Source organism: Ranitomeya variabilis, chromosome 7 (assembly GCF_051348905.1).
Source record: "Ranitomeya variabilis isolate aRanVar5 chromosome 7, aRanVar5.hap1, whole genome shotgun sequence".
Lineage (NCBI taxonomy): Eukaryota > Metazoa > Chordata > Amphibia > Anura > Dendrobatidae > Ranitomeya > Ranitomeya variabilis.
The window spans coordinates 249708346-249724959 of record NC_135238.1 but is presented as its reverse complement, the minus strand read 5'-3'; the positions used below and the strand labels follow the sequence as shown (position 1 = coordinate 249724959).

At 48.8% G+C, this 16614-nt stretch overlaps 1 protein-coding gene across 8 annotated transcripts in view; it reads right to left on the bottom strand.

Annotated features, from left to right (window-relative positions):
* The window catches only part of DPP10 (dipeptidyl peptidase like 10), a 652879-nt gene that overhangs the window by 11154 nt on the left and 625111 nt on the right, over nt 1–16614 (bottom strand). For all 8 annotated transcript variants that reach the window (XR_013217894.1, XM_077273449.1, XM_077273443.1 and 5 more), the window contains 3 exons: nt 6061–6119; nt 5848–5920; nt 3604–3677 (listed from right to left, as the gene is read on the bottom strand). Coding sequence is in view for 7 of the 8 variants with exons in the window: in XM_077273449.1 (XP_077129564.1) it covers nt 3604–3677; nt 5848–5920; nt 6061–6119 (206 nt within the window). In the remaining variant the exon portion in view is untranslated. The remainder of the gene's footprint in view (nt 1–3603; nt 3678–5847; nt 5921–6060; nt 6120–16614) is intronic.

Here is a 16614-nt window from a genome sequence, read left to right as displayed (position 1 = left end):
AAGGCAAAACCATGCAGATAGACTCAAGGGTGAAACCAACCAGTTAGACCCAAGGGCGATGCCATGCAGCTAGACCCAAGGGGGAAGCCCTGCAGCTAGACCCAAGGGCGAAACCGTGCAGCTAGAACCAAGGGCGGAACGGTGCAGCTACACCCAAGGGGGAAACCATGCAGCCAGACGCAAGGGCGAAACCAACCAGCTAGACCCAAGGGGGAAGCCATGCAGGTAGACCCAAGGGTGAAACTGTGCAGCTAGACTCAAGGGCGAAGTCGTGCAGCTACACCCAAGAGGCGTAACCGTGCAGCTACACCCAAGGGGGAAGCCGTGTAGATAGACCCAAGGGGGAGGCCATGCAGATAGACCCAAAGGCAAAACCATGCAGCTAAACCCAAGGGTGAAACCGTGTAGCTAGACCCAATGGTGAAACCATGCAGCTAGACCCAAGGTTGAAACTGTGCAACTAGACCCAAGGGCAAAACCGTGCAGCTAGACCCAAGGGTGAAACCGTGCAGCTAGACCCAAGGGCGAAACCGTGCAGCTAGACCCAAGGGCCAAACTGTGCAGGTAAAACCAAGGACGAAGCCATTTAGGTAAACCAAAGGGTGAAGCCGTGCAGGTAAACCCAATGGCGAAACCGTGCAGGTCAACCCAAGGGCGAAACCGTGCAGGTAAACCCAAGGGTGAAACCATGCAGCTAGAGCCGAGGGCGAAACCGTGCAGCTAGAGCCGAGGGCAAAACCATGCAGCTAGACCCAGTGGCGAGGCGGCAGAACAAAACCCAAAGGTGACGAAGCGCAGCAAGTCAGATGGTGGGAACCATGGAGAAGCAAAGATACAGAATTGGCCGGACACTCCGACATTGGTCATAGACTGAGTAGATTGTCGGCAAGAGAAGGAAGACCTTCCACCATGTCTAACCTCAGAATCCAAGGATGGAAGAACGCTACCAGGTGTACATCTATATGTACAAGTAGGAGGGGCGAGATAGAGCATGTGACCTCTGCCATATACATGTACTATACTTAAGAATGTATGTGCCCCCCACATCCACCTCCGGGGCCTTCTCTGTCCTCACCTACATCCATAGACATTAATATGGTGAAAAGTATGTCCCCCCCCCCCACATCCACCTCCAGGGGCTTCTCTGTCCTCATCTACATCCATAGACATTAATATGGAGAAAGTATGTGCCCCCCACATCCTCCTCCGGGGGCTTCTCTGTCCTCATCTACATCCATAGACATTAATATGGGGAAAGTATGTGCCCCCCACATCCTCCTCCGGGGGCTTCTCTGTCCTCATCTACATCCATAGACATTAATATGGAGAAAGTATGTGCCCCCCACATCCTCCTCCGGGGGCTTCTCTGTCCTCATCTACATCCATAGACATTAATATGGAGAAAGTATGTGCCCCCCACATCCACCTCCGGGGGCTTCTCTGTCCTCATCTACATCCATAGACATTAATATGGAGAAAGTATGTGCCCCCCACATCCTCCTCCGGGGGCTTCTCTGTCCTCATCTACATCCATAGACATTAATATGGAGAAAGTATGTGCCCCCCACATCCTCCTCCGGGGGCTTCTCTGTCCTCATCTACATCCATAGACATTAATATGGAGAAAGTATGTGCCCCCCACATCCACCTCCGGGGGCTACTCTGTCCTCATCTACATCCATAGACATTAATATGGAGAAAGTATGTGCCCCCCACATCCACCTCCGGGGGCTTCTCTGTCCTCATCTACATCCATAGACATTAATATGGAGAAAGTATGTGCCCCCCACATCCTCCTCCGGGGGCTTCTCTGTCCTCATCTACATCCATCACCCCCGGAGCTTTTTCCGTTTTTCCGTTTTTGTTTTTCGCTCCCCTCCTTCCCAGAGCCATAACTTTTTTATTTTTCCGTCAATTTGGCCATGTGAGGGCTTATTTTTTGCGGGACGAGTTGTACTTTTGAACGACATCATTGGTTTTAGCATGTCGTGTACTAGAAAACGGGAAAAAAATTCCAAGTGCAGTGAAATTGCAAAAAAAGTGCAATCCCACACTTGTTTTTTGCTTGCCTATTTTGCTAGGTTCACTAAATGCTAAAACTGACCTGCCATTATGATTCTCCAGGTCACTACGAGTTCATAGACACCTAACATGACTAGGTTGTTTTTCACCTAAGTGGTGAAAAAAAATTCCAAACTTTGCAAAAAACAAAACAAAACAAAATTGCGCCATTTTCCGATACTCGTAGCGTCTCCATTTTTCGTGATCTGGGGTCAGGTGAGGGCTTATTTTTCGCGTGCCGAGCTGGCGTTTTTAATGATAGCATTTTGGTGCAGATACATTCTTTTGATCGCCCGTTATTGCATTTTAATGCAATGTCATGGCGACCAAAAAAACGTAAATCTGGCGTTTCAAATTTTTTTCTCATTACGCCATTTAGCGATCAGGTTAATGCTTTTTTTTTATTGATAGATCGGGCGATTCTGAACGCGGCGATACCAAATATGTGTAGGTTGGGTTTTTTTTTATTGATTTATTTTGATTGGGGCGAAAGGGGGGTGATTTAAACTTTTATATTTTTTTTATTTTTTTCACATTTTTAAAAACTTTTTTTTTTTACTTTTGCCATGCTTCTATAGCCTCCATGGGAGGCTAGAAGCAGGCACAACTCGATCGGCTCTGCTATGCAGCAGTGATCATAAGATCGCTGCTACACAGCAGATTTGCAGGTGTGCTGTGAGCGCCGACCACAGGGGGGCGCTCACAGCTACCTGCGATCAGTAACCATACAGGTCTCAAGGACCTCTATGGTTACAATGGAGGAGCATCGCCGACCCCCGATCATGTGACGGGGGTCGGCGATGCGCTCATATCCGGCCGCACGGCCGGATGCGGTAGTTAAATGCCGCTGTCTGCGTTTGACAGCGGCATTTAACTAGTTAATAGCGGCGGGTGATCGCGATTTCACCCGCCGCTATTGCGCGCACATGTCAGCTGTAAAAAACAGCTGACATGTCGCGACTTTGATGTGCGCTCACCGCCGGAGCGCACATCAAAGCGGGGGTCCCGACATGTGACGTACTATTCCGTCACATGTCGGGAAGGGGTTAATATGGAGAAAGTATGTGCCCCCCACATCCTCCTCCGGGGGCTTCTCTGTCCTCATCTACATCTATAGACATTAATATGGAGAAAGTATGTGCCCCCCACATCCACCTCCGGGGGCTACTCTGTCCTCATCTACATCTATAGACATTAATATGGAGAAAGTATGTGCCCCCCACATCCTCCTCCGGGGGCTTCTCTGTCCTCATCTACATCCATAGACATTAATATGGAGAAAGTATGTGCCCCCCACATCCACCTCCGGGGGCTTCTCTGTCCTCATCTACATCCATAGACATTAATATGGAGAAAGTATGTGCCCCCCACATCCTCCTCCGGGGGCTACTCTGTCCTCATCTACATCCATAGACATTAATATGGAGAAAGTATGTGCCCCCCACATCCACCTCCGGGGGCTTCTCTATCCTCTACATCCATAGACATTAATATGGAGAAAGTATGTGCCCCCACATCCATAGAAGGGGCTCGGGGTCTCACCTGTACAGTATGGTTCACCCCGACCTTGATCAGCCGTTTGATCAGTTCTGCTGAATGCTGGAAATGGACTTTAGCTAAAGAGACAAGAAGATCGGTCACGTAGAGGAAAGGTCTCAGCCCAACCAAACATTTCATCTGACACGCAAATTCTAACCCCGACTACAAAACAATTTTGGCCCTAAGGCCGGGGTCACACTAGCGTAGAATATGGACGAGTGCTTTGCGAGAAAACATTGCAGCGCTCGGCCCAGTGTTAATCTAAGGGGCAGCTCCCATCACCGTTGTTTTCTCGGGCGTATTCATCATGCTGCAATTGTGCACGTATATCGGCCGAGACTCACAAATGCAAGTCTATGGGTGCGAGAAAAACTCGCACACCATACGGACCATCCATGTGACTTGCGACAAATATGCAACCATTTTCCTCATGTCAGCCCATTAGGCCATTAAATTCAATGGGGAAAATCAGCGAGGAATGTAAAGCCATACGGATGTCATACGGATACATGGGTGCGAGAAAATCTCATCAACGCATTGCAAACGCATTACACACGGATGACCATACGGAGAACACTCGTGCAGCTGTGCTCGTGCTTGTAAGCCCCGGGGAATGAAGGAAATGTAGGTCAATGACCTATAGTTACCTTCAGTCGCGGTGATGCGCCCCCTGGTGGATGTCCTCATATGACCTCGAGCGTGGGAAAAAGTTCCCAGGCTGCTGTTCATGAGGACATCCACCAGGGGGCGCATCACCGCGACTGAAGGTAACTATAGGTCATTGACCTACATTTCCTTCATTCCCTGGGGCTTACAAGCACGAGCACAGCTGCTTTAGCAGGGCTCCTGCTTGTAAAATATTTTAACCCCTTCAGATGGATTACCTCGTGGGACGTGACAGGTCATCTGAAGGTATGTATATTGTTGGTTTATTGTTTTTCCAAGCGAGGGTGTTCTGATGGATTGAGAGAGCAATAAAATATTAAAACAACCTGTGTGTTTATTTCATTAAAATACTTTTTAATCATGTGTGTGTGTGTTTCTTTAACCCTTTCATACAATTGGATTAATAATGGATAGGTGACATAATTGACGCCTCTCCATTATTAATCTGGCTTAATGTCACCTTCCAATAGCAAGGTGGCATTAACCCTTCATTACCCCATATCCCACCGCTACAGGGAGTGGGAAGAGAGTGGCCAAGTGCCAGAATAGGCGCATCTTCCAGATGTGCCTTTTCTGGGGTGGCTGGGGGCAGATGTTTGTAGCCATGGGGGGGCCAATAACCATGGACCCTCTCCTGGCTATTAATATCTGCCCTCAGTCACTGGCTTTACCATTCTGGCGGAGAAAATTGCGCGGGAGCCCACGGCAATTTTTTCCGCGATTTAACCCTTAGATTTAATAGCTACAGCGCTGAAATTTTGCACATACACACTACTAACATTAGTAGTGTGGAATATGCAAAAAAAATGGGGATATGACATGGTTTACTGTATGTAATCATGTCTCATATCCTGTCGGGTTTGGGAAGGAGAAATGCAAAGCCGGCAATTGAATTAGCGGCTTTAATGCTATCTAGCGCTGCATTAAATATAAATATACATATATAGGTGTCTCACTGACATGTATATATGTATATATACCTATTCTATGTGTATATATCTACTCTATTGTAACCTGTCAGTGTGATTTTACTGTACACCGCGCTGAATTGCCGGCTTTTCAAAGGACACCGGTGCGTAAAAATCGGACAGAACTCGCATGGTGCGAGTGCTGTGCGATTTTTTTCTCGCACCCATTGACTTGCATTGGCTTGTCTCGTCCGAGACTCGCAGCAAATCGCAGCATGCTGCGATTTTTTTCTCAGTCCGATTTCGGCTGAGAAAAAAATCGCAAATGAAAAGACACCTATTGAATAACATTGGTCCGAGTGCAATCCGATTTTTTATCGGATTGCACTCGTCCGTTTTCCTCGCCAGTGGAAATGAGCCCTTAGTGTGACCCCGGCGTAACACAATCCTATGACCCTGTGATATCTGATCATTAAACACTCACTGGGCAGTGGGACCTGATGAGTAATCAGCCTCTGGGTTCCCAAACCCTGGAAGGTTTTGATCATCTCCAGCTGGACTTTCTAAAGCTCTTAGTATCTGATCTTTAATCATTCGCTGGACTTCTTGGTAGCATCTGACCCCATTACAACATACTTCAAAGTCCACATATCTAGAATGTTTCTTTGCTCACCGTCTGCCATGCCATGGACCAGTAATAGCTTCTTCACTCTGAAGCCATGAATGTTGTGTAGGACGCTGGAGGCCTAGAACACAGCAGAAAGGATTGTACGATATTCTGATATCTGCCCCCAGTGGGGGTAACAAATGCAACATGATGAATCCAGAGCCCATTGTTCCTCACTCCCCTGCATTGCGCTCGGGGCTCTTCCATATAATCCTCTACCTGATATGTGTTGTCCTCTGCAGATGGCATGCCCAGGTAACGCTCCGAGAAGGCCGAAGCTGCGGGAAAGAGAAAGAACAGTTTGTGTCAAGCAGTCCCATGTAAAACGCATTCATATTCTTCAGGAAGAATTACCCCCAGCAATCTCTGAGGACCCTTTTTGTCCATTGGTAAATACAAACCTAGATCCGAAACAATTGTGCCACTGTGTAAGATGTAAAGAAAACCAGAATGTGGTGATCTGGAAATCTCTTATCACCGTATTTTCTCCTCAGAACAGATTGGACATTAAACGTTGGATATTGTTCCTTTCTTTGGGGGCATGTATCCTGTAGTGAAATATGTATATGTATGTATGTATGTATGACCAGCAGTAATTTAGCATCTGTCCTTAGACTGCAGATCACACAAAGGTCATGACCTATGTTATCCTGAGAAAAAGACAGTCTTCCTAGTCTCACCCCAGGGGGATGTCCTGAGAACACACAAAGTGGAAACATTTCACACCTTCTGACTCTTTTGAACAGACGCGCCAATTGCAGCATGACACTGTTTACTATGAGAAAGGTCACACAAATAGGTTCAAAGAAAAAGAATGTATTCATTGGTAAAATAGCCAGGATCCAGTCACAAACCAAGGATTAGAATATTAACCTGAGAGGCTGGTCTAGAAATCTGACCTCCAGGTTGACTCTATAAATTAGGCCTTTACACATAGAAAGTTGTTCACAGATTGAGGGGCAGCCAAGCTGATGTGATTCATTCCCTATTTATCACCCTCTCAGGGAGCAGAATGCCGGACTGCAAAGTTTAGATATTTCTGTAAGTTTTCTCCCTTTATTTTTATAACTGTTTTTGCATATTTGTATGTCACTTTTTATTTCCATATTTTTATATCCTTTTATTGTAAGCACTGTACCTTTTCTATTAAAGCTTAAAACTTTAATAAGTTTGAACCTTGTATGCTCTAAAGAATCCATAGCCTTAGACTGTGTGACCCTGGTGCTTGGCATATAGTAGTAGTATTTCCAGGACTCATCGCCCCTGTATTCGGAGAGTGGTGGCAGCGTGTATGAGCGGGTGTGTGGCCTGGGTCAGTGTGTGATTTATGCTCCCATTACAGCATAGGACAGAGGTCGAATGCTGGACTGAGTGAGGATAGATTAACCCTTGCAGGCGCAACCCCCAGTCACGTGCTGAGAAGCAGGTACGTGACACATCCGATGTCAGAATATTAGGAAAGGTGTACGCTTTCCCTACAATGAGTCGTCCTGTAGATGGCTGTAACTGTAGATATAGACACGAGTGCTCTTTCTGTGGGGGCATGCATCCGATGTCAGAATATCAGGAAGCCTTAAACCTTTCTACCAACCTGTCGGTTTGTGGGTAGTACACCGACGTGCGTAGCTGTTTAATCCGGAGCAGCTTATATAGCTCCCTGGTCACCTTGGATATAAAAGGAGTCCCCTGATCTGTGAGGATCTCCTTCGGTAGCCCTGTAAGGAGGAAGACCGGGCTGCGGGTAACTGTGTGATGCCGGGTCCGGAACTGTCAGGGCTGCATCCAGTGTTGCCTGGGGGAAAGAATGGAGAACCGGACAGGACTGATGACCTGGTGAGAGGGGGGGCATGGCGAACAGAAGGATGAGAGAGCAGGAAACGCGGGAAGAGTCAGAAGTTTCCTGCCAGCAGAGAGTAGAGACAGGTGTGCGCGGCGCTCTGCAGACACAGAGGGAGCACGGAGCTGAGACCCGTCCGGGGTTACGTGAGGACCCTGCGGGAACAGGGAGCGTACAGAGCGTCGGGCACAACTCCAGACAGTGTGAGGTGCTCGGAGTAAGGAACAGGTGCCAGATCGTGAGCTGTATTCCCCTTTGTGAACCGATGTGCGGCGAAGTACGCACCATGTAGAGACTTCCTCGGTGTTACCCTCTTCAGTTCTACGGATTAATGGACTAGGGACTCAACGAGTAAAACCGGACACTGCCCGTTGCCACCAGAAGCTTGTTCATGTGTTGGCGGGAAATGCCTTTAGACGCCATGCGGCTGAGGAAGATTGGAGTCACAATAAGTTTAATAATAAGACTGTTGTGCTATATTGTAATTCCATTTGTTGATTACCTGTTGTCTCCCTGCGAGGAGTTTTCTTAATTGAAATAAGTAAATTGCATTATTATCAACCATTGCTCTGCATCCCCTGCTTTCCTGCATCCCGGTACCTGCTTACATTTGGCGTAGTCAGCAGGATGCAGTCTAGGAACACAGAGGCAGCAGGCCAATCAGTCTTGAGTGCCCCGAGGTCCATCTTACCGCTGGGGGCCATGCAATCTCCCGAGCAATATAATGCTGTGGGACTGGACAGAGCGGGTTGAGGGTGCATCCTATGACCCCTGCTATGCAAGCAGAGATTGCTCTGATGGCCCTGGACGGGGAGGCTAGATGTTCTGTAATGTTTTGGCCCCCTCATGAACGGGACACTCTGACCAAGGTGTTTCGAATTTTGGAAGAGATACATGGGGATCCCACCGATGTCGGGGAATTGCGGATGCTAATGTTTCGCCACGTTCAGAGGGAGGGGGAATCAGTGACTCAGTACATGAATGCTTTACAAGAGATGCACGCGTCTATTGCCAAATGGGACGATGTGGGGGCAATAGGAGAGGGGCCTCCTGACGTGATATTGAGGGACCAATTTGTGGTGGGCCTTAGGGATGTGTTGCTCAAGCAAGCTTTGTGGGAGCACCGGCATACCAATCCGCACATGAGCTTCCTAGAGATTGGGGCAGAAGCGCGCATGAGGGAGCAAGAGCAGGGGACAGCAGTCTTGGCAGAGATGATCCGGAGCAATGAGGTACCCGCATCGCCCGCCGCTGAGCAAGAATGGGCCCAGTAGATCCGGAAGAAAATATGAGAAATGTGGTCCAGCCTCAGAAGAGCCCCCGTGACCCAAGATACTTCCAGAGACAGGAGTGATTCCGAGTCACGCTTGTCCATCTAACCTCGCCAGAAAGTGGATTCCAACTTGTTTTGGGTGTGGAAATACTGGACATTAAGCCCGAGGATGTGTGAGATGGGGGCGGTCCTTACCTCGGCAGCCGTTAAACTAGTGGGCTTCGTGGTTGGGGGACGCCACCTGAAGCCTGAGAGACCAAGGAAGAGAGAAGGTAGTCCCAAAGGTTTAATCTCCATGAGCCCTGCCGTCTGGGTTGTAGTGAACAGGTGAGCTGTCCGTTGCTTGATCGATACTGCATCACAAGTGACCACCATGCCAGAAGCGTATTTTGGACATCATTTTCCAGAAGTGTTGCGACCGGAATTGGGCCCAGTGGTCAGACTAACGGTGGCCAACCAGATGCCCATCCCATTCGCAGGGGTGGTATGGATGGAGATTAAGGTGTGTGGAAAAGACATGGGCCGCAAGGGGGTCGTGTTAGTCACCGGAGATGTAGGCCGCGGGCCTGCAGTGACTCTTGGGATGAATGTACTGAAGGAAGTTGGAACCCTTCTGATCAGGGAGCCGCAAGAGGCCTTCTTAGATCGTTGGAGTCTGCACCCCCCCAGAGAAAGGTATTTCAACAGCTGATATGGGCTGCCCAGGCCCAGGAGACGTCAAGTGATGGAAAGGTTCTGGGGAAGGTGATTGTTCCTGCAGCTGCTAATCTCATCCTACCGCCTGGTCAGACCGTGCTCACGTTGCCCGTACATGCCTGTACGCCTCTTGAAGGAGTGGAAGTGCAGATAGAGCCAACATCGGTGGGGCAGACACCCTCCGGACTCCTCGTTGCTCGGACATTAGCAACTGTCCATGATGGTAATGTTGTGGTGTGGTGCATCAACCTGGGGGAAGACAGTCTTACTTTCCCGCCCAAAAGTGAAGTGGCTCAAGTACTGGGAATGCCGGAAGAGTTGATGCAACCGGTGGCCCTACAGTTGGCAGTAAAGCAAGGAGACCCATGGACTGTAGGGATTATCATGACGCCGGAGAAGTCGCCTGGAAGCATGAAGGAGGGTTGTCGAATTTTGTAGCAGATGCTGGCTGAACTGACGGGACTCTCACCACAACAGGTGCAACAGGTGGAAGCTGTAATGGAACGCTACCAGGGGGTCTTCGTTTGCCATGAATATCACTTCAGGTGCACCACGGCCATCACCCACGAGATCCCTAAGGGGAATGCTGCCCCAGTTCAGGAGAGATATCGCCAGATGCCGCCTCAGATGTATAAGGATGTAAAGGAAATGCTGGCCCACCTGCTGCAAAGCGGAGTCATGCCTGAGAGTCAGAGCCCGTGGGTGACCCCTATTGTTTTAGTCCGGAAAAAGGACAGAACCCTGCGCTTCTTTATTGATTACAGACCACTAAATGCTTGTACAGTGCGGGACTCCTACCCAATGCCCAGGATTAAGGAATACCTGTCCGCCTTGGGGAAGGCAAAGTACTTTTCGTCACTGGATTGGGCCAGTGGGTACTGGCAGGTGCCCATGGCTGAACATGACCGGCCGAAGACAGCGTTCATACTGCCCATGGGATTGTTCGAGTTTAATAAGATGCCTTTTGGCTTGACTAATGCCCCTGGGACGTTTCAGCGGTTGATGGAAAGATGCTTAGGGAACTTGAATTTCGAAGCAACACTCATCTACTTTGACAACCTCATTGCCTATGCGGCCACTTTTGAGGAACATCTTCGGGCGGCTGGAGCAAGTGTTGAGTCAGCTGCAGATTCACGGTCTAAAAGTGGAGCCTCAGAAATGCCACCTTTTTTTGCCAACAAATTGAATATCTGGGACACATCGTCTCCACTGAAGGAGACTGGCGTGTGAAAAGATAGCAGCTGTGCAAGAGTGGGCCACTCCGACAACAGTGAAAGATGTTTGGGCCTTCCTGAGGCTTGCCGGGTACTATCGAAGGTTTATGAAGCATTTCACCAATATCGCTAACCCGCTGCTGGAACTGCTAAAGAGAGTGCACTCTGGTTTGAAGAATCAAGCTATTCAAAGGGGAAGCAGTCATGAGGAAGCCTTCAGAGCCTTGAAGATGGCCTTGACAGAGGCCCCAATACTCACCTACGTGGATTTCTCACAGCCCTTCTTCCTCCACACTGATGGGAGCCTACATGGCCTGGGGGCCGTTCTACCACAAATGCAGGAAGGGAAGGAACGAGTGATAGCCTATGCGAGCCGGTCTCTTCATGACGTGGAGCGAAATCTGGACAACTACAGCTCTTTCAAGTTGGAACTGCTGGCATTGGTGTGGGAAATGACCGAAAAGTTCGCAGAGTATTTGTTGGGGTCTGAAGACTGATAATAATATCCATCACCCACCTGGAAAATGCAAAACTGAGGGCCTTTGAACAACGATGGGTGGTCCGCTAGGCGAAGGATCGCTACAAGATTGCTTGTTGAGCTGGGGCTAAGAATACACACGCCAATGCCCTCTCGCGAGTGACTCATGAGTGGCCTGAATGCGTTCGAGATGAGGAATTGGAGGCAGAGAAGATTCCTGGTTTCCGGGACCTTGCTAGGTCGTTGGTGGCGATACAGGGACAGATCAGAGAGGCATCTGGAGAACAAGTGCTAAGACGGCCTTGGGATGACTGGGTGCAGATCCAACAAGCAGACACAGAGCTTGCCCAGCTGAGACAGTGGGTGGCCCTGAAGCAATTTCCCAGCCGGCGAGAGATACTCTGTTCCCAGGGGCTCTGCAGATTCTGAGACAGTTGGAGAGGCTTCAGTTGGAAGATGGATTTCTATATAGAAGAGTACAGCTGGTGAAGGAATTGGGGGGTCATGTAGTATGTGGTGCTCCCAGAAAAGTTGATCCGTGCGGTACTTACGGAGGCCCATGAGAGGGGGGATCACTTTGGTCTGGAGAAGACGTTCCAGCGGTTACAGAAGTTGGTGTGTCTCCCCCGATTGAAGGCTGCAGTAGAGGATGTATGTCAACGATGTCGGAGCTGTGAACTAGACAAAACTCAAGAGCAGAGAACTCTGAAACAGACCATCGTGACTTCTGCCCTCTTAGAGCTGTTGATGATTGACTACCTAGCTGTAGGCCCGGCACATCTCGGGTATGAACATTGTCTGGTGATGACAGATCACTTCACTTAGGCCAGTTTCACACTAGCATTTTGCTGAGCTGCGGAGGGCTGCGGACTTCCTCTGTGAAGCTCCACCCACGGCTGCACCTCCGCCGCTCAGCTCCGCCCACTTCCGCATGCGGCCTGCATACCTATCTTTAACATTAGTTATGCAGGTCGTGCGGATGTATGCGGATGCCTCCTCATGTGTCGTTTTGACGCTGCAGAGAAAAAAATAAATTCCAACCAGTTGCGTTTTACGCGAGTCGCCGCATCGTCAAAACGACGCATGCGGAGGCATCCGCATACATCCACATGACCTAATGTTAAAGATAGGTACCAGGCTGCATGCAGAAGTGGGCCGAGCTGAGCGTCCGTGGGCTTGGCTTCACAGAGGAAGTCCGCAGCCCTCCGCAGCTCAGCAAAACGCTAGTGTGAAACTAGCGTAAGTTCGCTATAGTGACTCCGACCCAGGATAAGACTGCTGAGTCAGCTGCACAGGCCATCTGCAGAGACTTCATCTGGGTGTATGGTTGCCTGAAGAGGATTCATTCTGACCAAGGCTCTTGCTTCCAAGGTCGAGTGATGGAAGAGTTATACCGTTTGTACTAGATTGAGAAGTTGAGAACTACGCCCTATCATCCTCAGGGAAATGGAGCTCAACGTTTCAATCGAACGTTCATTCAGATGCTCTGAACATTGGCGGAAGTTCAGAAAATATGGTGATCTGAGTTCGTGGCTGAATTGGTCTGGGTGTACAACAATCCAGTTAACAGTAAAACAGGATACACTCCATATACTTTGCTGTTCGGGAGAAAGGGACGGGATCACTGAGCTGGAGTTAGACCCAGAAGAAGCATACCTGCGGACGGGGGTGTCTTCCTGGGTTCGAGAACATCGACACAGACTCTTCACCGACTCGTAGAGATGAAGTTCCGGGAACTCCAGCACCATTAGAGGCCGCCAACTTGAGGGACAGCTCGGAAAACAGGAGATCGGCTGTTGATCCGGGAAAAGCGGCCCCAGGGAAAACTGGACCATCGATGGGAGAAGACCCCACATCAAGTGAAGCGCTAAGTCGGCTCTGATGGGCCGAAGTATGGAGTTCAACCTGAACGAGAAAGAGAAACACCTACCCAAATAGTTCATTGCAGCATGTTGCGGCCCTGTTTGTCGCAGGGACCTGAGGAAGGAGAAAGATTGCCGAGCATCGCCAAAGCACCCACTCCAAGAGTTCTCGACTGTGATGAGGAAGAGACAGTCGCCTCGGCCCCAGATTTGAATTATTCACCATCCACCGGTCCCAGGGAAGTGCCCAGGCCTGAAGCAGCAGGGATGGCAGATTCATCCGACCAAAGTGTTCTCTCGCCTCCTATCAGTCAACCTGAATTATGCCGGTCGGAGCAGACAACCGCTGGAGTACCTTACACTCGTTATGAACAAAACCAATTTATTTGGCAGCATATTATTCAAAGAGTGGAAGAGTGTGAATGTCTGATGAAGGAGCTCTCGCCCGTGGAATGGCGAGTTAAAGGAGGGCCGGAGTGTAAGGAGGAAGACCGGGCTGCGGGTACCTGTGTGATGCCGGGTCCGGAACTGTCAGGGCTGCATCCCGTGTTGCCAGGGGAAAATAATGGAGAAAAGGACAGGACTGATGACTGGGTGAGTGGGGGTGTGGCGAGCAGAGGGAGGAGATAGCAGGATGTGAGGGAAGAGTCAGACGTTTCCCTCCGGCAGAGAGTAGAGACAGGTGTGCGCCGCGCTCTGCAGACACAGAGGAAGCACAGAGCTGAGACCCATCCGGGGTTACATGGGGGCCCTGCGGAAACAGGGAGTGCGCAGAGCATCGGGCGCATCACCAGACAGTGTGAGGTGCTCGCAGTAAGGATCGGGTGCCAGATCATGATCTGTATTCCCCTTTCTTGACCGACGTTCGGCGGAGCAAGCACCAGGTAGAGACTTCCTCATTGTTACCCTGTTCTGTTCTACAGATTAATGGACAAGGGGCTCAACGGGTAAAACTGGAGACCGCCCATTGCTGCCAGAAGCTTGTTCATGTGTTGGCGGGAAATGCCTGAAAACGCCATGCTGGCCACTGCTGGGACAACAAACTTCATCGGACTGCAAGCGGCTGAGGAACATTGGAGTCACGATAAGTTTAATAATAAGTCTGTTGCGCTATATTGTAATTCCATTTGTTGATTATCTGTTGTCTTCCTGCGAGGAGTTTTCTTAATTGTTATAAGTAAATTACATTATTGTTAACTCTTGCTCTGCATTCCCTGCCTTCCTGCATCCCGGTACCTGCTTACAGCCGAAGGCGACAAAACATTGCAAATAGCTTGCGGGCTATTAGTTTTGCCGAAGTGTAGCGAAGTGGTATCACCTCTGGGTACCGCGTGGCGTTGTCCATTATGACCAGAATATGTTGGTGGCCACGTGCAGATTTCACTATAGGCCCCACCAGATCCATTGCTATCTGCACAAAGGATACCTCCATAATGGGTAGAGGCCAATGTACTCTGTAACTTTGCAATGGGTGTGGTTAGTTGGCATTCAGGACATGACTGACAATACCTCTGCACCGCAACATAAATCCCGGGCCAAAAGAACAGCTGCAGTATCCATGCTTAGGTTTTCTTTACCCCTAAGTGTCCTCCCAGAGAGTGCGCCATCTCTAGTGTGGCCCGACAGTACAACTGAGGCACCACCAGGTGTTCTACCACTTCATCTTGGATTTTATCAATCCTATACAACAATTCTTGGTTGACAGCCATGCTGGGAAAAATGTTTCTGCACCTGGGTTCTGAGCCACCCCATTTATTTCCACCACCCTTTCTCATGCCCAGGCCAGGGATCCTGGAGCTGAGCTGTCCCAAATGTACCAGGGGACACTTCTAGCTCTGTCATCGACAGAGTCTCCTCGACCTCTCCTGCCAATACCTCTAGGGGAAACCTATCGGGTTTACACTCTGCCCCTAGATTGGCGACCCCTAAGGCAGGTATCTCTGACTCGGGATCTTCGGGTTCCTTGCCCGGAATAACATTTACCTTGGGTGGGCTAACCCTGGTCTCCCGCAGGGACAAGAATAGGGGCATGTCTCTTCCCAATACAGTCCCATAAGGAAGGGTCTTCACCACTCCCATCATGTTTTATCTCTCCATACGGAGTGGAAAAAACAACCTCCACTGTCGGGAATTCTCGGAGTACCCCATGTATACACACACCACCCCCACTTTCCATCCATTGGGATTGTCCCCGGCAACAATGGACCCATGGGCCAGAGTGACTAGGCTTCCCAAGTACAAGAGAGCCTCCGTTTGGTACCCATTTACAAGTACCTGGCAGAGTTGGGGTTCGCTGCCTGATGTTCCTGGAGTTACGATGCAGTCTGGCTGGGCATACATCGAGACCCTGCGCGTAAACCCGCAATCCATAGGTTCAGCCGTCAGGGGGCAGTTGACAGCCACATGTCCGGGCCCTTGGCCTGGCCAGCACCTGATAGCGAAGGCACTGTTAGTCTTGGGGACCGTTTTAAGGGATGATACCATGGATAAAATTTTTAAGAATGGCATAAACATAGTATCTAGGCGAGGCCCAACTCTGAGTAACTCCTTATCCCCCAGTTTCTATGATCCAAATGAAACAAAATTTTTTTTCAATTGGTTATCGACTACAGGCTATTTTAAATGTGGACAACACCCTTGTAAGACCTGTTCTTGTTCTAGAAAAAACTACATCCTTTTCATGTTCCAAAAACCATAAGAACTTCAAAATACAGAGTTTTCTAAATTGCAATTTCAATTATGTAGTGTACATAATAGAATGTTCTGAGTGTAAATTAACATATGTGGGTTCTACCATCAGAAAATTAAAGGACAGGATCAGAGAACATCTATATGACATCGCTCAACCCACAACTCGTCATGTTTCTAATGCTTCAAATCATTTCATTCATATTGATGACAGACAAATCACACATTTTAAAGTATTTGCAATAGAACAGGTCTGTAATCTACCGCGCGGCGGAGACAGAGAAAAAAAAAATGCGTGATAGGGAGGCGTATTGGATCTACATACTCAATACCAGGGTACCTCTAGGATTACATTTAAAAAGGGAAATTATGTTGCACTATTGATATTTGTATTTTTGTATTTTTTCAAGAAAATTTTTCTTTTTCATGTCTTATGTTTTGTTCTAACTATGTAATCAATCTATGTGTTATTCACACATGCTGCATCTCATTATATTAGGTAATCAATGTATATGTTTTTCACCTGATTGGGACACTTCTTATTCTGAATCTGACTGCCCATGATACTGATACTGAGGACTAAGAACACTACACGTGTTCGAAACGCGTACAGTTACTTACGGCATTTCTCCTTCGGTAATCACCAGGCTCATGTCCAGCAGCCATTTTTCATTTTTTCTTTTTTTGTTTTTAAAATTTTGAATTAAAGAATTTTATATTTTACT